This window comes from Poecile atricapillus, chromosome 34 (assembly GCF_030490865.1).
Source record: "Poecile atricapillus isolate bPoeAtr1 chromosome 34, bPoeAtr1.hap1, whole genome shotgun sequence".
Taxonomy (NCBI): domain Eukaryota; kingdom Metazoa; phylum Chordata; class Aves; order Passeriformes; family Paridae; genus Poecile; species Poecile atricapillus.
The window spans coordinates 1928014-1953707 of record NC_081282.1 but is presented as its reverse complement, the minus strand read 5'-3'; the positions used below and the strand labels follow the sequence as shown (position 1 = coordinate 1953707).

Sequence of the window (25694 nt, the reverse complement as noted above, 5' to 3'; positions counted from 1 at the left end):
AATCCTTGGGGCAGCCTTGTACACATACACCACTGATTCACCACCTGCTACAGCCTCTGTAGGTTTGATTGATCTGATGTGTGTTTGCAGTTAAAAACCCCACTATTCTGCCTAGTCCTTCCCTTTAATTTGACTCACAAGCTTCCCTTTTGCATCTCCCTCATTCCCCACATCTTTACTCTCATTGGTTACACCAGGGCTCCAACCCATTTTATTTCTAGTTAATCTGATTAGGTAAGAACCTGGGATTGTGATGTCATTGCATTAGCAGAAGGAAGTAATACTTCCTGCAGGAAAGATGACAATTTTTACCTTTGAGAAGCAAGTCATGATCTGACTGGAAGATTAAAACAGAGCAAGCCAAACTGTGGTAGTAACACCAACTCATTCTGCAGGAGCACAGCTCAAAGAGGGAATTATGGCTCATGGACTGCAGGTAAGAAAGCAAAATGTCCTTGTGTTTGGTTATTTGCCTGGAGGGGGCTTTGGCTGAAGGGGGGGAAAGGTCAGCTTTAGCAAAAATAGCAGAACATTAGAAATACTGACTGTGTTTCTTCTATTTACTTGGCAGAAAAGATGGCTTTCAGAGCAGAGGCATCTTGATAGACTCACTTTTCTACAAATGCATGACATTATTTGACTTTAACATAGCTATATTCATATTCTTTCATTCTGTGCTGATGAAACAATACTTATGAATTCCTCTACTGTACAAAATTGCTGTAGTTCATTTTGTTGTTTTTTCTGAAACTCAGAAATCGACATCAGTAATTGAACAACAGATGATACTGAAACTAAATGAAACAATTAATTCCTCAAGTTGTAAACTCATGAGTTAAAAATTTAATGATTTTGTATGATAGTTTAGTAGATTTCTTTAGTATTATGGGCTGTCACTGTAGTATTCAGCAATATGCCACAAAGCAAAGGCTTTAATGAGCCTGTAAGGGTGGTTGCTGTGGTGCTCAAACTGATGCAGTCCTTCAAGTTCTGGTTTTGAACCTTCCATTAGGCTTTAAGAAATGCTTCAGACAGAGGATATTGCAGCAGATATTGTTTGTACCCAAGATTCTCAGTGAGCAGAGTTGTTAAACCAAGTAACAGCTACAAAGCTGCACTGCTAGACTAGCTCTAAGCAGTAATGACTGTTTACATCTGTGTGCCTCAAGATTACCTTTATTCCACGGTTACATGCGCACAGACAAAGCTCATCCCTCACCTGAGCTGAAGCAGTTGCAGTGTCACTCATCAAGTGCAGCAGGAAGCTCAGTTTTGGTAAGAAAGCTGACCTTCCCCTTGCTGTGCAGAAGAAATGCTGTGCATTTAGAAATGCAACAGCAGATTGTAAAGCTGAAGTCCATTAAATACCACAGTCAGGATCATGATTAGGCAAAAGAAGCTGCTCAAATTGCAGAGAGAATTATCACTGCATTTAAGCTGCAGTTAAGTAGAATGCAATAGACATGGGAATCTTGGAGACAAAACAAACCCAAACAGAACAACACAAACAGCACTTTTATACTGGTGTCAGTGACTATCCTTAAAGGTGCTTTTTTTTGATACTTCAAATGATACAGAGATGGTGTTTATGTGTTCCAGTAGTCTCAAATAATCATTGTCTTTGACCAATGCTTCTAATTCAGTCAGAATCTCATTCCCAGCACGAGCAGCCTCCCAGAGGCAGAAATGGGCCAGTTTTGAGCTGCCCAGCTGGGCTGACCAAACACCAAAGCATGAGCAGCTCTGCACTCACTGAAGCTGCTCTCAGTGCTGTGGCACAGCCCAAGGCACAGCCCATGCCAGTGTCACTGCCAGCGTCTCTCCACGATCAACGAGGCACGAACAAACCTGAGCTATGGGCACCCTCTGCAGCTTCCCCTCTTCTCACTGCCATCCCAAAGCTTCTCCTTTTGGGTGAGCCATCTCCCCTGTCCTCTGAGAGAGTTAATGGCTGGAATGTCAAAGGCTCAGCTGTGAAATCATGCTTGGCAGGCAAAGCTTTCTCTTTTACACAGTGGAGAACGATGGTCAAAGTAGAGCAGCACCCCAAAGTGACATGCTGACCTGGAATCCCAATCTCCTTGCCTTACATTTTAATTTTTGCTTGTCTACCACACGAGCAAGCTACTGAGCTCTGCAGAAGGGCAAATGGAACAAGAGGGAAGGTTGTTATTATTTTGGGTGGCTTTTTTAATGAGTTGATGATAGCCAAGAATTGATTTCATAATGAGTGGGGCAAAGTACTTGTTATGCATTCACAACTCCATTCACAACTCAGCCACCAGCTCCAGTTATCAGATTGTGAATTGTTCTAGCAGAAAGATCAAAAACTCTCAGAAATATTTTTATTTTGACACATTATTGGAGGGGAGGAATTTTTTCCTCACACTGTCACAGACTGGAAGCTTTTTCTTGAATGACTTTGTTGCTAGTTTTAGATGTATTTCCCTTTTCCTTGCAGATAAGAGATGAGGAAAGTGGCTACAACAAAAATCTGTTTTGCATTCCTAAGCATTATGAAGAGGATTTAGAAAGAGTCTTCATTCCTCATGGACTCATCCTGGACAGGTATGAGGGTAAACAGAAAAGAATAGGGACAGTGATGCCAATTTTTGTCCCTCCAAATGAAAAAAGCCTGAGGTCCTGCCCTGTGCAGCCCATGAGAAACAGGGAAACCCTGCAGCCCAAACACTTCTGTCCTAAAGTCTGGTATAAGAGGGGGTTCATGGAGAGGATTCCTCTGCAAGCCCAGTCAAGCTTCCATGTTCCATCAACTATCTTCAAGCCCAGCTATCCTGCAATATTTGTGTTTATGGGTTAAATCTGCTTATGCTGTGCAAATACGTAATTTATTTTCCTACGACTTGCTGTGCTCACAATTTGCTAGTTATAAAAACCTAACAGCAAGATCAGAGTTTTTACTTGAACATTGCTTAATAGATGCACAAACAGCTCTGATACACAGAACACTTTCCAGAATTGCCTTTTTTTTCCTTCTTTCTCCCAGGACAGAGCGTTTGGCTCGAGATATCATGCAAGACATGGGAAGTCATCCCATTGTTGCACTCTGTGTCCTTAAAGGAGGCTATAAATTCTTTGCTGATTTGCTGGACCAGATAAAAGCACTGAATCAAAATGGTGATAAATCTGTGCCCGTTACCGTGGATTTTGTCAGAATAAAAAGCTACTGTGTGAGTAACTTTCTTTTCTTTGGAAAATTGACTCTCTCCATAGACTGGCATTCTAAATACTGATGGTTTGTGTGAGAACCCCACAAAAATTGAGTTTATGTGTACATTCTCTTCAAATTACATACTAAAAAGGAACTGATTTACTGGTCTGCCCCAAAGGGTGGATATTATATATTCACTGGAAGAAACATAGCAGAACACTCAACATGACAGAGCCAGGGGCAGATCTCAAACTCCTTCCTCTTGCAAGAAGCAAGAGCAGCTCACCTTTCAAACAAATACAGGACAACACTTTGGGGCATGCTTTATGTGACTTCCATCTCTTCTTTCTCCTTCTAGAATGAGTCACCTGCAGAAAAAATCAGTTTTATTGGAGAGGAGCTGTCTACACTAAGTGGGAAGGTATGAATTGGCATCTTCAGCTTTTAAAGGAAAACAACTGTTCCTGTGTATTTTCCAGGAAATCCATCTTTATTAAAGATTTTGATACTGCATACTTCCAGCCTCTTAACACTGATTTAAAATGCTGGGCTTTGAAACAGTGAATAATTCCCACTGATCTCAGTGGAAACTTGAAGTGATCAGCAATGAGTGCTCCCAAAGGTCCCATTCCCCATTTTATTCCAGAACCCCCAGAAATGAACCACACTCAACTGATTCATTCAGTGCCTCTAGAATACAGTGCTGTACACAGAGCAAGATACAGACCTGACACAGGTGCCTTTATCACCATATTTTAAGCTTTCATAAATACTTACAAAAAGACTCTTCAGTAAGCATCAAAGTCAGTCAGTAGTTCAAGTGACAATCTCCTTTGAAAATCAAGGCAATTTCCTTGTAACTGAGGGTTTTAGTGTGCTTTTCTTGGCTGTATGGTTTGCTGAAAATTGCCATTTAAGTATTTTTTTTTCTTTCCCTTCTTTCCCTATGTAATCTCTTCCAGAATGTGTTAGTAGTAGAGGTAAGTAATGACTGAAGGAGGGGTGGAATGACACAGATTCTTTTCTCCCTTCTTTTCAAATGAATACATATTACATATAAAATAATAATTAATGAAGTTACTGGGCTGCCAGGTTGGTATGCTCTAATTTAATCCACTGACAGTCTGATTTTCCTTTCAAACTTGAAGGATAATTTATTTTTTTTATCACTTTCAGGACATTATTGAGACTGGTAGAACAATGAAAGCACTGCTTTCAAAAATAAAAGACAAGAAACCAAGGATGGTGAAAGTTGTAAGGTACAAGGATACAGCTGCTAACTAACACATTCAAATCATTTGGGTGAATAGTCATTGTATGCTGACAAGTGCTTGTTTGGCTTGAAGTTTGGGGGGAAGAAAGCAAATGCAGGAAGCAATCCTTACCCAGCTGCTGGAAAATGAAGTGTTTCTTGAACTGGGAAATTTACCTGTGCACTACCATCCTCACTGCTCAAATTAATAAAGAAAGGTTTTATGGCTCTTTCTGTGCAGTCCATGAAGTCTGATGGATTCCCTGTTTCTTACTTTATGTCTGAAGGAAATTGATGTCTTTCCATAAGTTTTCTAACGTTGCCTCAGTTGCCTCAATGCTGGAATGACAACACTCAGAATATCCCTTACTATCCTCAACTCTAGAAGTTTCCAGAATCTGAGAGTCTGTCAGCACTTGGAAGATGACTTCAAGCAGCATTCTAGATCTGCTTTTAGTAGGTCTCTAAAATGAAATTTTGTGGACTATCCCTATGTCTGTCAAGTAATCACAATGCTTTATAAGAACAGTTGCTTTATGCACCAGTTATTCAGACAGGCCTTCTAGGGACTGTCCAGGAGGTTCTCAGTTTCTTCTCAAGTGCACAGGCAAACCAAGAATAGATAAGATTTTGCAGAAGAAATGTCCTTTTCTCCCTCCCTCCCCACTAAAATCATTCCCAGCCACTTGGACATGCTTCCCCCTTCTGTGCTATTCCAGTGTCCTGAGGCATTGCTACGTGGAAGGGCAATGACCTGAGACACAGGATTGGAGGGAACTGAATACAAACCAGAGCCACTTGGACATAAAGAATGAACCTAGATCAGAGCCTTTGCTTCTCCCTCCACGACAAGGCTGAACACCACTTCTTTCTGTGAAATAATCTCACTGTCTTGATTTAATTGCATGATTTTAGAAGCTTATGGGGAGGTGTGGCAGAAGGGAAGTCTACAGCTTAGACATATTTTAAAAACCAATCTTCTCTGCTCTGCCTTACAGCCTGCTCGTCAAAAGGACATGTCAGAGTCCAGGTTACAGACCAGACTGTAAGTATCATGTTTTTCTAGTATTTTCCAAAACACAGTCTTACAATTTCCCTTCAGGCAGCACATCTGACAACTGCACAGAAGTTTCAAGAAGGCCAAGAGAAATGGGGAGAAACTACATAAAAACTTGTGAACTAATGTCCAGCTATGGCATCCTGAGGCCTCATGACCACCTTCTGTTTTTCCCCTGGCTGGCCTCAGTGCAGGTTTAGCTATTTGATATATAAATTTAACTATTTAGATAGCAGAAATGAATCAAACCTTAACTGTGTGTTGCTTTGCTTTGGCCCTGGAGGGCATTTGTTTTGACTCTGCATTATTAAACTTGCCTTGTTTCCAAACTGAAAAGTCCTGCTGAATCACAGTTCATCTACTTTCACTCAAGTAAAATCTCATTCCTTGTCTCTTCTCCCAGGACTAACTCATAACCAGGTTTTAAACAATTATTTTGTTAATAAACATAACTCTCTTAACACCTTAATTATATTACTGACTGATGGGAATGGTTTAGATTCTAACCTCTCTCATCAATTTATAGCTCAGATTCTTAAGGGAGCACCCTGAAAGAGATGATGCCTATTACCCTTAGCTCAAGTGTGTGTTGAATACAAGCTCTGCATTTAAAAGCTATTTCCACCACTGAAGTATAAAAAGAACTGTATTTTCTTACAGATAGAGGCTTTGAAATCCCAGATAAATCTGTGGTTGGATATGCTCTTGACTACAATGAATACTTCAGAGATCTAAATGTAAGTACATGCACATTCCTCCACTGCCAAGTATCAGGTACCCAGCAAGAAGATTTGCTTCTACTCAGAGCTTCTCAGCAATTAAAAAACCTTCAACTCCAGCTAGAAACTTCCAATAAAGGAGCAAAACCATTTTTAAGGTGCCAAGTTGGTAATGCAGTGTAGGTGCATGAGAAATGTTTGTGCTTCACCTTTTTATAATTCTTCTCCACAAGTCTCATGGCTCAGCCGTGCTGCAGAACATTCTGAACCCCCAGGATGGTGAGCAGCACACAATCTGTGACCCCATCTGAAAATAACTTGTAATTTGACTTTAATTGGATATTTGTCTGACTTAGTTCAACCCTGTGTTGCTCTTCAGCCACCAGGTCCTTAAAGCAGCCCTGCAGGGACTCTGGGTGAAGGTTTTCCATACACTTAGGGATAACATGTCTTATATCTTACATGTCTGTAAGAAATCTTCCCTTATTCCATTACAGCTTCTTCAGGCTGCACAGAGTAGTAGCCATGGAAACATCATAAACTGATAGGGTTGATCATTTTTACCTCCTTTGTTTTCCAAAGTACTTCCTTTATTCTGTTTAACTCAGAAAGTTTTTTACTTCAAAGCCTTTTTCCTAAGACAAAGCAGTCCTGCTGAAGACACAAACAGTCTGTGCTACTGCTCAGCAGCATTGAGGAGCATGCAGTAATTTAATAAACCTAAGTTCTTTAGAATATATAAACCTATATATTACAAATAAACTTGCAAAGAATACTAAGAGCTGGAGTTTACTGCAAGTAGGAAACTTCCAACTATTACGGTTGTAGTGTGTTTTTAGTACAGTGCTGGGAATACAGCTGAAAATCAGTCTTACACTTCATTCCAAGATAGAGATTGATAAATATTGTACTTTTTATTTTTTCTTTTTTTTTTTCTTTTAGCACATCTGTATTTTGAAAGAAAACGCCAAAGAGAAATACAGGATGTGATAATCTCAGTCTCCTGGAGCACTGATTTCTGGCTGCTGATTAGGTGATATAAAGCATCCCATCGGGAAATTCTTTTTGCTACTTGCGTGTCCCGGAGCAGCAGGAGAAGCTCCCCGTTAGTGGCAGGAGCTGCAGCTCGCTCATTGCCCGTGTGCTGCGCGCTGAACACGAGCTCTGGAGACGCTGGGATTTTTCCTGCTGGAAGCAGCAGCAGCAGCAGCAGCAGGAGCTGGGTGCGGGGCTGTGGCCATAGCGAGAAACGTGCCCGGCTCGTTCCGGGCCCCGCAGCGGATTCCTTCGGCTCCCGGCGGGGCCCGAGGGAGCTCGGAGGGCGGAACAGGCCCCGAGCGGAGGCCGAGATGGAAGCCAGGGGCACGGGCAGGGCTCGGGGTTACCTGGGAACCGCGGCCGCAGCGCCCGCGGCGCTGCTGTTCCAGCTTCAGTTGCGTGGAGACCGCGATCCTCGGTGGGTGTGCGCAGCCTGGCCACGGGCACACGGCTCCACTGGGCCATTCGCCAGGGGAATTGTTCACAGGGAATGGGGCTGTGCGGGGCAATTCCTGCTGCTTTGCTCTCACAGCGAGTCCCGAGTTCGCGGTGCTTTGCTTTCTGCCAGGGAGTCCCCAATTCGCGGTGCTTTGGTCTCACAGGGAGTCCCGAATTTTGTTTAAAATTTAAAAAAGTTAAAGATTGACTAAAGTTGTACTTTTGGGTTTTGTCACAGCTCTGCCATGAATTGGGTTGTGGGTTTTCAGATCTGTTGTGTCACTTTGCATCCCCTGCACTCATCTGGTCCAAGGCCTCAGGCACGGCTCTGGGGGCTCGCTGCAGGTCTTGGCTGGGTTGTGACACCCCCTCAGCTGCTCCTCATGGCAATGTCCCCTGGATGTGGCCTTCTTGTGGGGGGAGGTTTTAGAGCTGAGCCAGTTTGTGGGAGGGAGGATGGGTGTCCACTGCCTCTTACATTGGGGATGTGGCACAGCCACAAAATTTCCTCCTTGCCCCTCTGTTGATGGGAGGTTTGTGCGCAAACCTGGCCTCAGCAGATGAGTCTGTGCCTGTGACTTCCCCACCCTGAAGCCAGACAGAGCTGATTCTCAGGACAGCTGCTGCCTTTGGCTTTGGTGTGGATGCATTTTTCTCCCTCAGTGTTGATTACTTCTGCCCAGACCTGAGATGATAGGACAATAGTGCCACCTTTATTTTCTCTCAAGTTCCCTTAGGTGGCTTAACTCACAGTCCAAAGTTCCAGTCAGCAGGCATTTTCAGGGAAGGGTGGGCTTTGGTGGGCACAGGGCAAAAAATCCTTTAGAACAAGATTTAAGCCATGAGCCATAACATTCCAGTCTCTCACACATCCTGTGAGGAGCAGCTGAGAGAGCAAGGGGTGTTTAGCCTAAAGAAAAAGAGGTCCATTCTAGCTATTTTTAAATAATATCAATATTTAAAATAATAATAATAATAATAATAGTAGTAGTAGTAATAATAGTATATTGAATCTAATAATATTAAAGCTACAGCTTTTACAGTCTGTTCTAACTATTATTAATGGTATTCAGTATTTTAGCTCCAGGTTTCAGTGTGATTCATTTTTGAATTGCACAACATAGCCATGTAGTTCAACTAGAGGCCTAACAATCCTGGCTACTCACACCAAACAAGCACTTGGCTACTTTTAAATACTATAAATTTTTTAGCACCAGTATATCTCTTGAGTCTGCTGTGAATTGGATTCTGGATTTTCAGAGTTCCATTCTTGCTCCTTGCAGTTTTCTTGAGGCATTGTTGATCTTCTGCGACTTCCTCCTTTCAAGATGCCTTCTGGATTTCCAGAAAAGACAACGACACCTCCTGAGCTTTTGCTCAGGGCAAGACTGAAGTCTTTCAGTGTAAGTAGCCTCTGGGGCTGTGTTAAGGCTGGAAATGGCCCTGGTGTCCCTCCTCTCCCTGCCCCTGCTGTTGTCCAGCAGCACTGTGAGGCTGCAGAGTCCTCCCCAGCTCTCTGTGCCGTGCTCCTGTTGCTGGGGGCTGTCCTGGTGCACTTGGGAACACCGTGTGTTGCTCCAGGGACACTCCAGTGTCTTCCCTGGCTGTGCCACCGGGGCCAGGTGAAACCAATGTCCAGCTGGAGCCCTGAGCAGGCGCTTCTCTCCCTGCCCTTTGTCACAGCAATTCCTTCTGTCAGGCTGGGCACTCCCCTGTGCTGCTCTCACAAACCTGCCCTTGAGCACCTGGGCAGCTCCAGCTCTGCCCAAAGCCTGGAGAGACAGGGCTGGTGCCAGCAGCAGAGGTTCCAGAGCAGCTGTTCTCTCTCATCTCCTGCGTGGGGCACAGATCCAGCCCTGCACACAGCACTGGAGTCAGGGCCACAAAGGTCCCTTGGCTGTCTGGAGCTCACTTGACTGAAGATGCCCTGCTGCTGAGGCTCTGTCAAGGAGATCCCTCTGTTTTCTTCTGTGGAGGGCTGTGGGAGCCCAGACAGGGGAAGCAAATGCTAATTAACAGAGAGAACTAAAACCTGGACACTTTCCTGTGCACCTCACTCTTGGTACCACTTTGCTTTCTTGCATCTCCTGGACTCACCCAGCAGCGCTATCTCCTCGCTGTGAGCTTTGAGTGTTGTGCAGGGATGGAATTAGGAAGTTCTGACAGCTCCTCCCCACTCTCTGAAAAGATCACTGCCTCAATCCAGTGAAACTAAAGAGGAAACAAATGCCCAGAGAGCAGAAATCCCTAAACGTGTCCCATCAAATCATGGGGAAGCTGAGGGACACAGCCATGTGGTTGAAGTATGTGTATTCTGCTCTATTATTAATTTATTGATGCTAAGTATTTCAACAAGTAACTTGGAGAGCTTCCAGGACTGTCCTAGATGATGTGATCACCAATTAGTCACCAGTGCCACTTGTTCAAGAAAAGCCTTTCTGAACAAGCACATCTCTGATGCTTTTGCTGGGTTTTTTTTGCCTTTCAGCTGCTTCCCTCTAGATTCCCGAGAGAGAAGCTCAACAGGAATGAGGCCAGTGCTGGGGAGAGTAGTCTGCCCAGAATTGGTCCATTTCTACCCACGAGTGAGACTGGTCAGAAGGTAGCCTTTTCCTGCTCTTTTCCTTTCTGTCTGATGCAAAGTTTGAAGAGGGTGTGTGCTTGTGACAGGCTCACCTCCAGCAAAATACCTCAGTGTCCAGGTGCTGTTGTCATTGCAAACTGCTGGTAGTGGTGGACTTGGAGTCCTGATCTGCACCAAGCCAACACAAATAACTTCTGCTGAAACTGCTGGGGTTTGCTGGAGTGGAGCTGCCATTGCTGAAACAATGGGGGGAAGGCTGGGGACACAAAGGCACAAATTTGCCATTTTCCATTTTCCTGCTGAAAGAGCCACCTCTTGCTTTGCTGTGGTCACCATCAAATGCTTGGGGTCATAGGATTCCCTCCACAGTGGCAGTGCTGGCCTTTGAAGGCCAAGGACCTGCAGGAATTACTGCAGATTTAACAAAAGTAATTGCATTAATGCTTTGGGTTGGAACAATGTGTTGGGAGCCTGAGAGATTCTGCAGGCTGCCAGGTGCACAGGGGACTCGCCCTGGTCAGGGGGGAATGGATGTGCTTTCTCTGGATCAGTGCCTACTTAGAGGTGTGTTTAAAGCTGCTTTTCCTGCAGGACTGGCTGGGTATATTGCACAATCCAGATGTGGTAGGTGGCCGAGGTGGGTGTTGAGCAGGAAATGGGCAGCAAGAGACAGTAACAAAGTGGTGAAGGATTGCCCTGGAGAGGGAGGTCAGGAACAGCTCAAAGAAGGGCACAACTAAGGGACAGTGAGCTGCAGCCACTCCCTTCAGCAGTGCAGTCCCACAGGAGAGCTGCTGGTGTGTCTGGAGTGACAGCAGTGTGGCTGGAGAAGGCAGACAACAGGGGAGAGTTTTCTCAAAGCAGTGTCTCTGCTCCAGAAGCATTTGCTGCTGTTGTGTCATTTCAGACATGCCTCTAGAATGGTATCAAATAAGATAGCAATAATAGACTACAAGAAAGCACCCATTTAAAGCTCATGGAAAAAGGAGATACTAACTCTACTCTTACCCAAGTTACTGAGAAAAGAACTGACCCTTATCCTCATTCAGTATTCACCTCATTTGTCTTTTTCCTATTTTCTGTGTTATTTTATTTTTGCCTTTACCTCTGTTAGGAACACACTAACTTTTAAATACAATTAAAGGGGACAAAGTTGTTGAAGCAAAAGAAAACTGTTCATTAGTGACAATTCAGCTGAGCTGGGTATCTCCCTGCCTGAGAGCTGAGCACACACACACCCTCCACCAAAACGGCTTTTTTTATACCCTTTATGCCCTTTTATATGGCTTCTTTTATACCCTCTATATCCTTTTATATGGCTTCTTTTATACCCTGCTCTGTGTGGCCCAGCAGCTCTTGAGCAGCTCAGAGCAGAGGTGGCTGAGCTACTGTTTCCCCAGTGTGGCCTGGGCAGACGTGCTCACCCAGAGTCTGTACTTCACTGGGGATCAGAGTAAGAGTCTCCTTCATGAACATTCCTCCCAGCAGCTGAACCTCTCCCTGCTCTCTCTTGTCTCTCCAGTTGTTGCCAGTTCTCCCGAAACAGAGCTTGTTTCGTGTTTCCCCACCAGAGCTGGTGTTTCAGAACTTCGTGGCTCATGAAGTCTCTGAAATGGAACTGTCTCTCACAAATGAGAGCAAGGTAAGTGCTGGGGCCTGGAGCTTTAACGCCGTGCTGGAAGAGGGGAGTGGTGTAATTCCCATGGTGTACAGCAAAGCAAGTTACCTGCTGCAGCACATCCAGAAGAAAATGTCTCAGCACCTTTGTTCTGCAGGATGGTGGAAATCTTGCTGTGCTGGGAATTCTCCCCTGAGTTTGGCTATGCATTGATGGTATCTATCCCAAAGGATTTGCTTTCTCTTGAAAGCTCTGGATTGATAGGAATGTTGAGGGCTGTACAGTTCTAGCCTGCTTTCATGCTTTGCCTTGGGTCTATACCACATCCTGTGTCTCCTTGGTTAATCTTGGTTCCTGGTAGGAATTTCTGCCTCTCTCAGCCTGTTTGACTCCCTTTGTGCAGCTCACAGTCAAAGCTCATGGGCTGAGTCTTCTCCACTTTCTGCTGGAATCACTTATCACTAATGGCATTGGTACTGCAGGAAATGTGTTGTGAAACAGCCCTGGAGTCAGACTGATGCAGCAGAAGCAGTGGGAGGCCTTTAGGTGCCACTTCAGGCTCCTGCTAAGCTTCATCCAGCTCTGCTCACGTTTTCCAAAATCAACGTGGTGCTCTGCTTTCCCTTTGGAGAACCACAGCACATCCAAAGCCATGTGCTCCTGGAGGATTTCACCTTCACTTGAGGCAATTGTGATTATTTTGCAGTTTTCCAAGAGAGTTGAGAGGGGAAAAAGTTGAAAAATGTCAGCAGTTGTGTTCCACTATAAAGAGGAAAATTGAAGCCATTTGAATTTCAGTCAGGGAAACATTTCCTCAAATGAGGCTTGTGCCAAGCGTGGACTGGTGGGAAGAGCCAGGAGGGTCAAAATCATCTGGTTTAGACTTTTTGAGAGCATTTTGGTGCTCGGGGGTTGATATCTATGTGCTAGAAAATGCATGTTTGCTGTGTCTGTGTATCCCAGAGGGCAGAACCTGTCGTGCTGGCTGAGGGCAGGAATGCCCAGCAGCCCAGCTCACCTGCACAGGCAGCAAGAGCCCCTGGGGAGCCAAGATTGCTTTAATGCTGGAATGTGAGTCAACACTGGTCATGTTTGTCCAGGCAGAAAATGCCTTTGCAGCCCACAGTCAATAGGCACAGCCTGTCTGTATTTCCATCACTTTTGGCAAAGCGATTGCTGTCATGGCTTTATGATTCTTCCTTGCTGCTTTAGTTGCTCATTTAAATTCTCTTTTGCCATCTCCATGTTTTAGGGATTGTCTTGCTGTGTTCCTTCTTTGCCTTTTCAGGTTTGCTTTTATTCCCAGTGAGGCCACAGTGTTTGGTCTCCTCTCTTGCTGGTCTGTTTGCCTGACTGTACCCCCAGACCTGCCCTAGCCAAACCTGATCTGCTAGAAGGGAATTTTTTCCTTCTCCCAAAATAATGTGCTGCTTTGCTTTCAGGTAGCACATCCCCTGTCTGGAACACCACTGCATGGCTGTGTGCAGGCAGAAGCCAGCAGGTTTTTTGGCCTTGTTGAATATGCAGATGACTTGGTGCAGGTGCTCTGTCTCCATCCTGCTGGTGCTGACCTGCTGGGCCCTTCCTTCCCACCGGGCACTGCCCTACTGCCCCTGGCCAAAATGAGCCAGACAGAAGGGATTCAAGTTCTCCCTTGTGAATGATGTGCCTGTACCTCCACAGCTGAAAGTGCTCTGGAAAAGGGATCAAGGAAGGATGTCACCAGGGCACGGACAGGTCTCCTCTCCACCTGTTTCCACAAGTGGCAAAATCATTGTTTCATGTCTTCCCTGCAGTGTGTTCAGCTGGTGCAGGTCTCCATGCAGAGCTCACCTTGTTTCAGGCTGGTGTGCCCCAACGAGGCGTACCGTGCTGTGCCGCGAGGTGCGACTGCCCGTGTGCGCATTCAGTTCACCCCCAACGAGAGCAAGGTGAGACTGGAGGAGCCAAAACACACAATTATCTCCAAAGCCACTGTTTTCCCTGCACTCTGGGACAGCCCATTCCATGCTGTGAGCTTGGCTCCAGGCTGTGGGCAGGCAGCCTGCAGCCAGGCTCAGCTTGGCACGTGCTGCCAGGCGCTGCAGCCAGGCCTGACAGGCCCTGCTTCCCTCCCTGCACATTCCTGAGCATTCCCAAGGGAAGATGCACAGGGAACAGGATGAAAATGACAGAGGGCTGTTGAGAGATGTTTGGCCATCTCTAGGTACAATGGAAGGGTTTCATTATTATGGAAAACACTGGAGGAATGAAGAGCTCAGAGAGCTTTCCTCCTTCCTGACTGGCAACAGCTTCCCTGCCTCACCCTGGGCTGGAGCAAAGTGGTGATTTCTGCCCCCTCTGTTGTCCAGCCTTGCAGCTGGGCTGTCCCACAGCACAAGTGACCAAGGTACAGCTGCAAGGCCAGGGCAGAGGCTGTGCTGTGCCTGTGAGCCCAGCCTGGCACAGGCACACTGAGCTCTAGGTGCCCTTAGCAGGAGCTTGGTGAGCTGCAGGGGACTTGGACACCTGCTGAAAGAGCTGGTGTAGGGCAGGTACAACCTGCAGGCAGAGCTGTGAGCCCAGAGCCTGTGGCAGTGACACTGCTGTGGCTCTGTCTTCATGCCTGTCACTGTGGCTGCTCTGTCAACTGGCACCCGTTCCGTGCCAAACGTGCTTTGGTGGGGAGATTTGAGCAGCAGTGCTGAGGCCCTGGAGCTCTGATCTCAGTGCTGGGATCTGGAGGTTTGTTCATACAGAAGGGTTTAGCACATGGCATGGAAGGGAGGAAGGGAAACAAACAACATCCAACAGCATCCTGCTACCTCTTAACACTGTTCTTCTGACTTGCTTGGGGAGGCAAAGTTAGAGGGGAGTTGTGAGCCAACTGATGTTTCTACACTAGACCAGAGGTGCAGGATCTTTTTGGGTGCAGCTGTTTTCTCACCTTCCTTTCCTTTTGCTGCTTCGAGTCAGTTTAACACTTTGTCCTATTCTCAAACAGCAGGAATACAGGAACCTAAAGAGGAATGGCCTGTGTTGTTCCCTAGCTCCATGTTCCTTAGAAGGGACTTGGAAATTATTTAACATCATTAAAATTTAGAGTAAAAGTTGTGGCCTAGGGCAGTTCTCTGTATGACCCTAATGGCATGGGAGCTTAATGCCACTGAGATATGTTTTGCAAAGTGCACTGGTGCCTTTAATAATAATAATATTGGTAGAACTTAGTGTTCATTTAGGGGTAGAATAGAATAGAATAGAATAGAATAGAATAGAATAGAATAGAATAGAATAGAATAGAATAGATGCCCTTGAAGGGTTCTAGGACATTGTTTTCTTCTGCCATGGGAATGGCACTAAATGCCCTATGCTGAGCTAGTTTCTTTTCCTGCAGGATTATTCCCATGAGCTTGTCTGCATCACCAAAACAGAAAGGATAGTTGTGCCAATCCGGGCCATTGCTGCCCGAGCTATCCTGAACATCCCAGACCAGCTGAACTTCTCGGAGTGTCCAGTCAAGAGCAGCACCAAGAGGACTCTGCTGCTTCGCAACACTGGCAGCCTGGAGGCTCATTACTACATCAGCACCCAGAGGTGAGGCAGCTCCCCTGTCCTTGTGCAAAACACCTTTGGGTGATAATAGGCTTGGGAAAGAGCAACAAAAGGAAGCTGAGCATCAGGGGTGCCCTGCAGCTCTGGCTGGAAGTGAGCAGGATGGATGGCATCTGCTCTCGCTTTCAGTGCTCTTAGCAGGATGCAGCCTTTGAGCTTTCTCTGTCCCACATTTCCTGGAGGGTGCTGGAACATGTGAGGAGCTGGCTTGCACCCTCCTGAGCACAAGCAGCTTCTGAAATGGTTACCACTGTCAGCCAAATAGCCCCATTCTCTGGGAGGCCACAGGCACGTGGCTGCCCAGTGCTCCTCTCATGAGATGCCCTGCTAATGGTGCTTCATTTAGCTGGGGTTGGATCCTTCAGATTGTAAATGGCATCCTCCCTTTGGGTCTTGTTTCCATGTCTCTGTATTGCTCTAATCTGCATTTACACTCTTGCAGAGTTTTGATTGCTGCTTTTCTTAGAGCAGCTTTCATTGAAATGCTGATAAAATGTGCCCTTTATAGGCTAAATCGGGATATTTTCAAGGAAAAATAAACCAAAGAGCCACGCTGCAAATTCAACAGTAATTATTTCTTGGTCTTCAAGGAAAAGTTCCTTCTCCCTGTCTGATTCCTAGGCTGTAATCTCACAGGACAGGTAGTGCCCTAACATTTGCATCTCTTGAGATGAGGTTGATAGGCAGCAGGACAAGAGAAATTGCTGAGGCAGTGTCAAGTTGTGCATGCAGACAGCTCTTAATCCTCTCAGTGGTTTCCCAAACCATTCTCTGATGGGATTGCTGGCAGTGGGATCCTTGGGTCTCATTGCAGAGAGCTGGATGCAGGGTTTGGGGGAGATGAGGTCATTTTATCCCACAGGATCTCCTGAGGTCTGTATCTCCTCAGAAGTGGGTCAGCAGCTGTTTCTGATCCTGTTTTGTCTCTTTTCTGTTGCCTGTGGTTTCTTTGCTCCCTGCTTGCCCAAGGGACCTGCACTGCAGAAGGAATATCATCCCCAGATGTCCCCTGAGTCCTGATCTCTCTCTTTGTGTTGCAGTCCTTTCTCCGTGGTTCCGGCCATGGGAACTCTGGGTGCTGGTGACAGCGTGCAGGTGACAGTGGGATTTCACCCACTGACCACTGGTGCCCATTTTGGGTCCATGGTAGTGTGCTACAACACAGGTGAGTGCTGGGCACTGCACGGGGCACAGGACACTTCTCCACCACCACTCCCTGTTGTCCCAGCCTCCTCAATTCCCTCTAGATGTGCCTCCCCTGTTCCAGCTTTACCCCAAGGAAAACTGAGAACCAGTTGGTGTTTAGGGGGCTGATAAAGTGGATCCCCTCTAACAGGACTAAGAGTTTTGCTGAGAGTTGCTGAGTGGAGGAAGGAGGAGCCCTGATTCTCCACTGCCTTGTGGCTATGCCTGGCTGAAGTTTTGTTTTATTCTGGCCAGTGCTGTGTGTGAGGTGTGAGGTCTCCATCAGACTCTCTCCAATGCAGTGTATTTCTTGCACACCTCTGTCCCATAGGCTGCTGCTCCACTGGCTTGTCACAGACCCTTTTACTGTGTTGCCCTCTACACATATATATAGTTTCTGTCTAATAACGTTTTCAAATCCTCAAGTACTTTTTGGTGACAAATCAAGACAATTTTTTCCTTGTCCCCATTTCCCAGGCCATTCATGCTGTTGCAAACCTCTCACATCTATCTCCCATTTGATTTCTAGACTGAGGAATCCCATTCAGTCTTCATGTAGAAGCTGCTCTGTACTTACTGATCTTTCCTTGGTCCCTTTTTTATTCAATTTGAAATGCTCCAGTTTGGTTTTTGAGATCAGAACAATATCAAATATTTCAAGACTGATGTGGCTGTGTGTTTGGACAGGGAGATGATGATGATGATGATTTTCATGGTGTTCATTTTGTAGTGGTTTGTCATATTGCAGAGCCAGGCTGGTTGTGTTTCCTCACCTGGGTCCCCTCCTGCTCTGGGCTTCACCTCACTTGTTCCTCTGGGCCTCCTTTTTCTGCTCACATGCCCCCAGGTGTATTTGCTTGTCAGCAACAAGGCATCCAAGGGATCAGGAGAGACAGGAATCTCATGGGATGCCCAGGGGAAACCCCAGACAAGCCAGGACTGAACAGGGCTCCTCAGCATCACCTGAAGGACTTGGATGCAGAAATCCTGGTGATCTGAGTGGGTCACCTGAGCACACCTGACAAACCTCACTGTACCTTGGGGCCCAATCTCCACAAACACACTCCAAAATCAGCTGTTTTAGGAGGTGCCCAGGACACCCTCACGCTGCACACACAGAGCTGTCAGGATGTTATAAATGTGCTGACCCATAGAACTGCAAATACAGCTAAAAGCTGTGACCCTTTCTTCTGTGACCTGTGGTTTGCTCTGTTCCTTGGGCTTTCATCAGCAACTGAGCTGAGCAAAGGCTCCCCTTTGCTTTGTTCCAGGTGAAGAAATGATCCACACAAACCTTCAGGGAGAAGCTGTAGATGTCAGCATCGGGTTGAGGACGTATTCCGTGGAGCTGAAGAAGACTTTCATCACCATGTCAAGCCACACAACCATGTTCATCGAGAACAGGAGTAACATCAGAGCCCAGTTCCAGTGGAAGACTTTTCCTAGTGAGGAAGATGAGAATGAAGAGAAGAGGAGGTTGGTTTGAAAGATGCATTTCAGTGAGATACATGGCCCAAGACTAAAACTAACGTAGGGCCTCAGGAGGGTGTTGGTGCTTTTGAATGGCTCAGGCCAAGTAAACCATCCCTGGCATCAGGGTGTGTGTCCCTGGGCTTCAGGAGCTCAGCACTTGACATTCCAGTTCCATTTATACCCCAACCAGGGATGGCATTTTGGGAAGGAAAGGTTGATGGCAATGACTAGCTTTCCTCAACTTCTAATTGGGCCTTTGCTTCTCTAATCTTCTTCCTACATGACCTGGCAACATCCTTAAACATTTCCTGAGTTGCCAGCCCCTCTTTCCAAAGGTGAGACACCCTCTTTTTTCCCCTTAGTTTGTTCAAAAGCTCCTTTCCCATCCAGGCTGGCTGTCTTCCCTGCCAGCTCATCTTTCAGCACACAGAGACAGTCTGTTCCTGTGCCTTCAAGAATTCTTTCTTGCAATATGTCCATCCTTCCTGGACACGTTTGTTTTTAAGGGCTCTATCCCAAGGTACTCTCCATATCAGTCTCTTGAACAGGCCCAAGTCTGCCCTCCAGAAGTCCAGAGTGGAAGTTTTGTTGATGCCCCTCCTTGTTTCACTGAATATTGAGAACTCTGGTATTTCACAGTCACTGGACCCCAGACAGTGGTGGACAGATGAAGTTAATTCAGTTATTAAGGAATCTCCTGGTGATATCCTGGGCCCCAGGGAGGCAGCAGACTTCCCTGTGGAATGGATCCAGTCGATCTACAGGCCCTCAGTTCCCCTTAGAAGGGAGTTGCCCACTACCACTACTCTTCTTTTCTTCATCTGTCTGACAAAGTGCAACTGGGGAGACTCTCCAGACAGAATTTTTTCTTTAGTGTCATCTGCCTGACCCTCTGGATCCAGGGCCTCATAACTGTTCTGTCAGGGCACCTGGGCAGGTGCTGGGGGTCAGGATGGATCCTACTACAGGATTCTACTACCATGCACTGGGATGGGACCTAAAAAGCTCTGGATCATGAAAAGGTCTCTCCAGGAGTTTACTGTCTCCCTCCTGCACAACAAAGTTCCTTCCCTTCTCAGGGCCTCTGTTTTCATGCATATAAAACCTTGAATACCATTGAAGGGATGCAGTGCCTGAATTCATCCATTTCCTTTGGAAGTGCTCTGGGATGCTCTTGAGGAGGGCAGAGCAGGGAACAGGGCAGGTCCCAAACAGAAGAAACAAAGAGTGATGCTGGTACCACAGAGCTGTGACCCAGCTTCATCTCCCCTTCCCAGGGAAGTCCTGCTCCATGATCTTTATCTGCCTCCCCTGAGCATCTCAGTGGTAGGAAAAGCCAGCTGAGGTGGCTGCTGGATTCTCCCTCAGTTTTGGGAGAGGCTTTGAGGCCGGAGGTTCTCTTAAGGGATGCTGGCTTTCTAAACCTCTCCTGTGTTTGCAAGTGTGCAGTAAAACTACCTGTTGTACCAGTGAACAAGTTATGCTCTGATCCACCTGGGACTCCATGGCTTGGGGTCAGCCCTTGCTGGGGAGCTGCTGCTGCTCCTCCCCAAGTGCTTTGCTCTCCTGCACTTCCACTTCTCTCTGCAAATATCGGGCTTATTGAGCCATCTGCTGGCTCTGTCTGTCCCTGTGGCTGCAGGCAGTGTTACCTGCTGCGATCACCGAGAGAGGCCTGCGTGGACAACACGACGGAAGAGAGAAGAAGAGCGAAGAAGAAGGGTTCCTGTGAAGATCGCCGCGCCATCCTGAAGAGCAGCGTCCGGGAGAAGATGATGAAGCTGAAAGAAGACCCCATGCTATTCTCCAGTGATGCTTTTTCCCTTGAGCCAATGGTAAGTGATAGCTGAGAGCCTCACTTTCTTCCTCTAACTAACACTCTAACACTCTAACACTCTAACTCTCGAACTCTTCCTTTTCCCCTTCCCCTTCCTCCTTCTCCTCTTCTGTTTATGCAAGCAAACCCCCACGTTCTCCCATCAACCAGAGCCCTGATTCTGAGGATTGGCATTGTGAGAGGTGATGAATGCCTGGTGTCTGCACAGTGCAAAATCCCTTCTCATCTTGGAGTAAACCCTAGAATAATCCCAACCCCTGCTTTCTTTCCAAACAGGTTAAACTAAGATTTTTATTTCCAAGGAAGGGGATCATGTTCTCTTCTTGTCAAGTGCACCAGTGCACAGAGGCAGTTACATTCTGCAGCTGACAGCAGCATGATGTGACCAACAGCTTGTGTCAGAGCAGTGGGAATGTTGTGGAGAGTGGGAGCTGATCAGCTGAACATGAAGAGCTTCCAGTGGTGTATTGAGCTGGGTTTGGAGCGTTTCCTTGGGCTCCTTGTGTTGTTCACTCATCATTGATGCTCTGAATAAAGGCTTACAGGACTGTGGTTGTAAAGGAGAAATGGGAAGTTTGAAGAGAAATGTTTTGCTGTCTCTTTCTGTTTCAGGAGGGAGAGATCGAGCCAAACAGTTCAGTCCAAATCAAGGTGACCTTTAAACCCCTAAAGGCCCGAGAGTATCGAAGTGTGGCCTACTGCAACATCTCAGGTACAGCTCCTTTCCCCTGCTTCTCTCACCCCCACTGAAGCCATGGTGCAAGCCTGAGCCCTCTGGGCTCCCCTGGAACTGCTGGGAAGAGTCCCTGGGCAGCAGGGCAGTGCTGGCACATCCCACTGCCCCTGCAGCTTCCAGGGAGTCTCCTGTGCAAGGCCAGGGTCAGAATCCTGGGTCTGGGTTACTGATCCCAGAACAACCCAGGCAGTGCAGGGAGAAGTTTTCATGGCACGGCTTTGCCAGCATTTCTTCAAAGGAAAATCAGAGTCAAAGAGCTGCAGAGCAGAACAGCTCTAGAGAACAAGCACCAAGCCCCGCTAGAGCACTGACCTCCAGGATGGGTCCATTTGGCATGGCTCCATCATCAGGCAGCAGGAGCTGAGTTAGAAATGTGCTCCCTGAGCCTGGATCACCTCCCACTGCCCACACACCACCAGACCAGAGGTGGCTGAGCCCCACTGAGCCCAGGGTCTTTGTAGAGGGACCACCCTTGGCCAGCACCTGCTTCTCTCCCTGTGTGGGAATTGGCACCTTGCAGCTCTCAGTCTGTGCAGATAGAACACAATGCTGAGTGTCAGAAGTTGAGGATTTTGGCAACAAAGTCTTGTGCTACTGGGCCAGGTAGTTTGGCAATTGCTGCCCAGCAATTTGCCAGGTACAATTGCCAAACTCTTGATGAGCTTTGTGCCTTCACTGAATGGATTTGAAAGCTCCTCTAGGTGCATGGGAAGGAAACCATAGAATCATGGTATGTTAGGGATGGAATGGACCTTAAAGATCGTCCAGTCCCAAGACCCCTGCCCTGGGCAGGGACACCTCCCACTAGAGCAGGTAGCTCCAAGCCCCAAGCAGCCTGGCTTTGAACACTTTCAGGGCTGGAACCTCCACAACTCCCCTGGGGAGCCTGCTCCAGTGTCTCACCACCCTCACAGTAAAAAATTTCTTCCTAATAGCTCACCTAAATTTCCCTTCTTTGCATTGATACCCATTACTCCTTGGGCTGTCACTACAGGACACCAGAGATGTTTTAAACTCGGCAAACTGGTGGCTAAAATTGGAAACCAGCCCAAGGAATGGGTTAGAAATTGGAAGTCAGCCCCAAGGGATATCTCCTGAGTGAAGAGAAGGGTCCATATCTTCTCTTGCAGTATCAGGAGCTGGTTTTATCCAGCTCAGAGTCAGGGGCTAGCATTCAGGCAGGCTGGAAAATAGAGTGTAACAGTGGGAATTATTGTACTGAAATGAGCATCTCTCCCCAGGCCGTGGGAGCAGGCTGCCCCTGCACCTCAGAGGGGAAGGCCAAGGACCCGTGGTTGAATTCAGCCGTCAAATGCTGAAACTTGGGAACATTTCTGTCAACACCTCCCACGTCTATGAGGTGAGCAGCAGGGGTTGGGATGGATCCTGATGGCTCCTGAGGCAGCAGCAAGCCTGGTGGATCTGTGGAATTCCTGACAACATGGGCAGTTGTGGGCAGGGAATACTGGACGTAGTGGTCAGATCTGGTGGGGTCAGAAAGGTGTGTCTGCTGTTCATGAAGCCCCAGTCCCTTGGCAATGCCAATTTTTGGCAGCTTTCCTTGGGGATCAGCTGAGAAGCTTCCTGAAAAACAACCCCTTGGCATATGAAACCCAGACTGGGTGAAAAAGCTGCACATTCAGAGGCTTTTGTGGCAGCACCAGACACAAAGGCACCTTTGCATTGGACTGTTCAGAAGCAGCTGGAACAAACTGGCTGTGTTGAGCTTCAGTACCTTGCAAACAATTCTCAGTTGAGTGTCTCCTGCTTATTCCTGGGAGTCACAGGAAAGCCATCCAGCCTCCTGGCTCACTGCTGGCCCTTGCAAAGGGCTTGGGATTCTTTCCTTTGCTGACCACTCCCTCACCACACTCCAGCTTTGGTGCATCTCTGACTCTAGAAAGACAAAAGTGTTCCTGGGAATAAAGCTAAGGATCTTTCTAGCTATTTGCCTCCCTCTCAAAATAGTGTCAAGTTTGCAAAAAAAAATAGAGAGCAACTGAAAGAGGGAGAAAATAAGGCACTGCATCATGCCAGACTCTTTCAAAAGCTTGCCTGTGGAAAGGAAAAACACATTGGGTTTTTTTACCAAAAGATGGTGCTGTCTCTATATTTGATGGTGATGCCTCGTTATCAATGTGTTGTTCTCATGATTTGGGAAAAGGTGAATGAGTAGATGGTCCTGTTGGAGCTGTGCTAAGTGGGGCAGTGGCAGCTCTCTGCTGATTGACTATGCAGCTGCCCCACATTGCTCTCAGGGCCAGCTCTGAATGAGCTTGGTGATGCTGGCCAGAGCTGGACTGCTCTGTGTCCATGGGATAAGCCCAGGGTGACTCTGGTTATGTGCAGTTACTGCTGCTTTGCATGAAAACCCAAAGGCAGAACTTGTCCTGTTGTATTTTTTCACTTCTGCCTTTCAGCAGCACAAAGCATCTTCTGACTTTTCTGGCTGGGAATTGCATCATTAGAAAATAACTGACAAGAAGGGAAGATTCCACATGAATTTCCATTTCGCTTTCTTGCTGCTGCAGGTGAAACTGATGAACCGAGGAGCTATAGATGCTCCTTTCACCTATATCCCTTCAGCCACAAACGTGGGCTGCTGCTTCAAGTTTGCACCCGAGGAGGGCGTCATTGCAGCAGGTGGGATCCGGACGATTCACATCTCCTTCAATGCCACCGTACTGGGGAGCTTTGAGGAACAATTCCAGTTCCGTGTGGCTGCATCTCCTACGCCTGTGACCCTGACAGTCTGGTAAGGACTCTGGGAGCTTGCTGGGCACATCTGTAGCTGTCTCTGGCACATCCCCCACCTCCCTCATTTTGGGGTCGAGCAGAGGAAAGAGGAGTTTCCCGAGGTCTTCATCTCTGCTCTGATCCTGGCACTGCCCCAGTGTAGGGTGCCCGGGGGCTGGAATGACTCCTCCCTGCAGGGATCTCCCTCTGCCTTGGGCCATGGCAGGCAGTGGGATGGAGCAGCTTTGGGCAGTAGCTGCTCTGGGCTGTCCCAGCTGAACACCCAGCAAAGCTCCCAGGGCTTTGGAGATGGGGCAGCCTGGGTGATTCTGCACCAGCAGCAGTGTTTTTAAAAACTTCTGCTCATAATCCATCCCAAATGGGCAACAGCAGCCTCACCTCACCTGTCATGGCCATGCTGTGGGGGACAAGCTGTGCTCCCAACTCCTGTGCAGAGAGTGCTCCAGTCCCTCCTTTCCACAGCCAGGAAAGGGCTGGGAGACAGGGAACTGTGCAGCAGGAATGTGCCAAGGACATGGGCATCATCCCATGGGCTGGTGCCATTGCAAGAGATAATCCTGGCCCAGCAAAGGGAGAAGGGGTGATAATGGGGGAGGCAGAGCTCAGTCCTCAGTTCCACAGCAGCATGAGGGCTTGTCCCTGCTAGCCTGAGCCATGTGCTGGTAGGATAATGTCGTGCAAGCAGGAAAGCTGATGCTGGCTGCTCTGGAGCTTTGGAGCTAGGCTGCTGCTGTTGGGAGGCACTGGATCAAGGCAGTAAAGAAATGAATGCAACCTACACTTGATTATACCAGTGAGATAAGGGAGATGGATAAAAAATGAATAAGAAAATTATGACTTAGCAAGAGGAAAGTGGTGAGTAGGTCTGCCCGTAGTGGAGAAACAATTATGCTGGCTTTGTTTTTGGAGGAAAAGTGCTGCTCTTTTATTTTGGAAATCAAGAGGGAACCTTTCACCATCAATTGATTCTCCTCTGTCTCCCCCCAAACTGGTCCTGGGATATTATTGCATAAGCAGCTTTCTCCTTGGGCAAGGGCAGGTGTCTCTTGTAGAGATGTGTAGAGCAGAGCCAGTGGCAGTCCTGGGAACACAAGAGAAGGCACAGTTCACTGGTCCTTGATTTTTAACCAAAAAGCAGAGTGGGCATTGATTGGTGTCAAGCACAAAATAAACTCGTGAGTGTTGTGCAGCTTCAAGTGCTGATTTCAGTGGATGTTGGTGACTTTTGGAGCCTGTCTGCTGGGTTCAAGGACAGGTGAGGTGGCGTGGTAGATTCAGGACACCCATGTTTGGTTGTTTAAGCCATTGCCCTTGGCTGTGCCGGCTGCTGCACTGGTGACAGGCTGGTCCTTTCCTCTAGGATTCATCTGTCCACTGTGCAGAACTGTTGCTGCTCTTTTCAGAGGATGCTTGGGGCTTCTCTGGCTTCATGTCTCTAAACTCTGTCTGTAATGATTGTGTGGGTCAAAATCTCCTGAGAAAGCTCCTCCATGGGAACACCAGTTGGAGCTAAGAAGCAGCAAAGCAGGGAGCCCGTGGCTGGAAAGGCTGGTTACAGAAGTTTGTGGGGACTTTTATGTCCATCACATTACAGATGGGGAAACTGAGGCAATGGAGCCATGTCTGGGTGTGTGTTCAGGGTCCTTCATGGCACCACCAGCACCTGGGGGCTTTTCCTGCCTGCCCTGTGCACAAATCCCCACCAGTGGCTGTTGGCTGATGGCCACTTGGCTTCAGGTGCCTCCTGCCCACACGGACACTGTGCTGAGCACATGGTGCTGTGTTGATTGGAAACCCACGGTGCCCCTGGCACCAGGCTTTATGTCCCCGAGCCACGGCTGCCACAGGCTTTGTGAGTCCCTTTAACCGAGGCATTTCCTCCTGCTCTGTGCTCGTCATCGCAGGGGCTGTGTCACTGGACCTGCTTTACACTTCGACCTCCATGAGCTCCACTTCGGTGACATCTCCTTTGGTGAGTGTTCCCTGGGCTTGGGCACAGCGTGAGGGACCTGTGCGTTCCAAAATGAACCACTTGAACATAAAAACATCCATCACTCGTGTTCTGCCACAGCAGCCTCTTCAGGCTGTGAACTCCAGGGCTGCTGGTGCCTCAGGTAGCATTTTGCCATTGTAAGATCAAACAGAACCAAGGAATAGAAGCTCTGGGCTGTGCCTAAAGTTGTTTTTTCCCCCCCATCTGTGTTCAAATGACTCTTGGTGAGCAGGCCTGGGAGAAG

General features: G+C 47.5%; 2 protein-coding genes across 3 annotated transcripts in view; both read left to right on the top strand.

Annotated features, from left to right (window-relative positions):
• Positions 1 to 418: 418 nt before the first annotated feature.
• Positions 419 to 7190, top strand: LOC131590707 (hypoxanthine-guanine phosphoribosyltransferase-like). Of its 2 annotated transcripts, none has more exons than XM_058860975.1 (9): positions 419 to 436; positions 2462 to 2568; positions 3008 to 3191; positions 3531 to 3593; positions 4135 to 4152; positions 4349 to 4431; positions 5423 to 5469; positions 6142 to 6218; positions 7143 to 7190. In XM_058860975.1, the coding sequence occupies exons 1-9, from the start codon at positions 419 to 421 to the stop codon at positions 7188 to 7190; spliced, it is 645 nt and encodes a 214-aa protein (XP_058716958.1). The 2 variants fall into 2 exon arrangements, with proteins under 2 accessions (XP_058716958.1, XP_058716957.1); XM_058860974.1 differs by lacking the exon at positions 419 to 436 and adding an exon at positions 2057 to 2083.
• Positions 7191 to 7549: 359 nt separating this feature from the next.
• The window catches only part of LOC131590678 (hydrocephalus-inducing protein-like), a 57931-nt gene continuing 39786 nt past the window's right edge, over positions 7550 to 25694 (top strand). The window contains exons 1-12 of the mRNA XM_058860941.1: positions 7550 to 7656; positions 10179 to 10278; positions 11783 to 11902; positions 13675 to 13809; positions 15252 to 15451; positions 16510 to 16634; positions 17926 to 18130; positions 19770 to 19962; positions 20577 to 20676; positions 21942 to 22060; positions 23232 to 23455; positions 25362 to 25429. Of these exons, the coding sequence (XP_058716924.1) occupies positions 7550 to 7656; positions 10179 to 10278; positions 11783 to 11902; positions 13675 to 13809; positions 15252 to 15451; positions 16510 to 16634; positions 17926 to 18130; positions 19770 to 19962; positions 20577 to 20676; positions 21942 to 22060; positions 23232 to 23455; positions 25362 to 25429 (1696 nt within the window). The remainder of the gene's footprint in view (positions 7657 to 10178; positions 10279 to 11782; positions 11903 to 13674; positions 13810 to 15251; positions 15452 to 16509; positions 16635 to 17925; positions 18131 to 19769; positions 19963 to 20576; positions 20677 to 21941; positions 22061 to 23231; positions 23456 to 25361; positions 25430 to 25694) is intronic.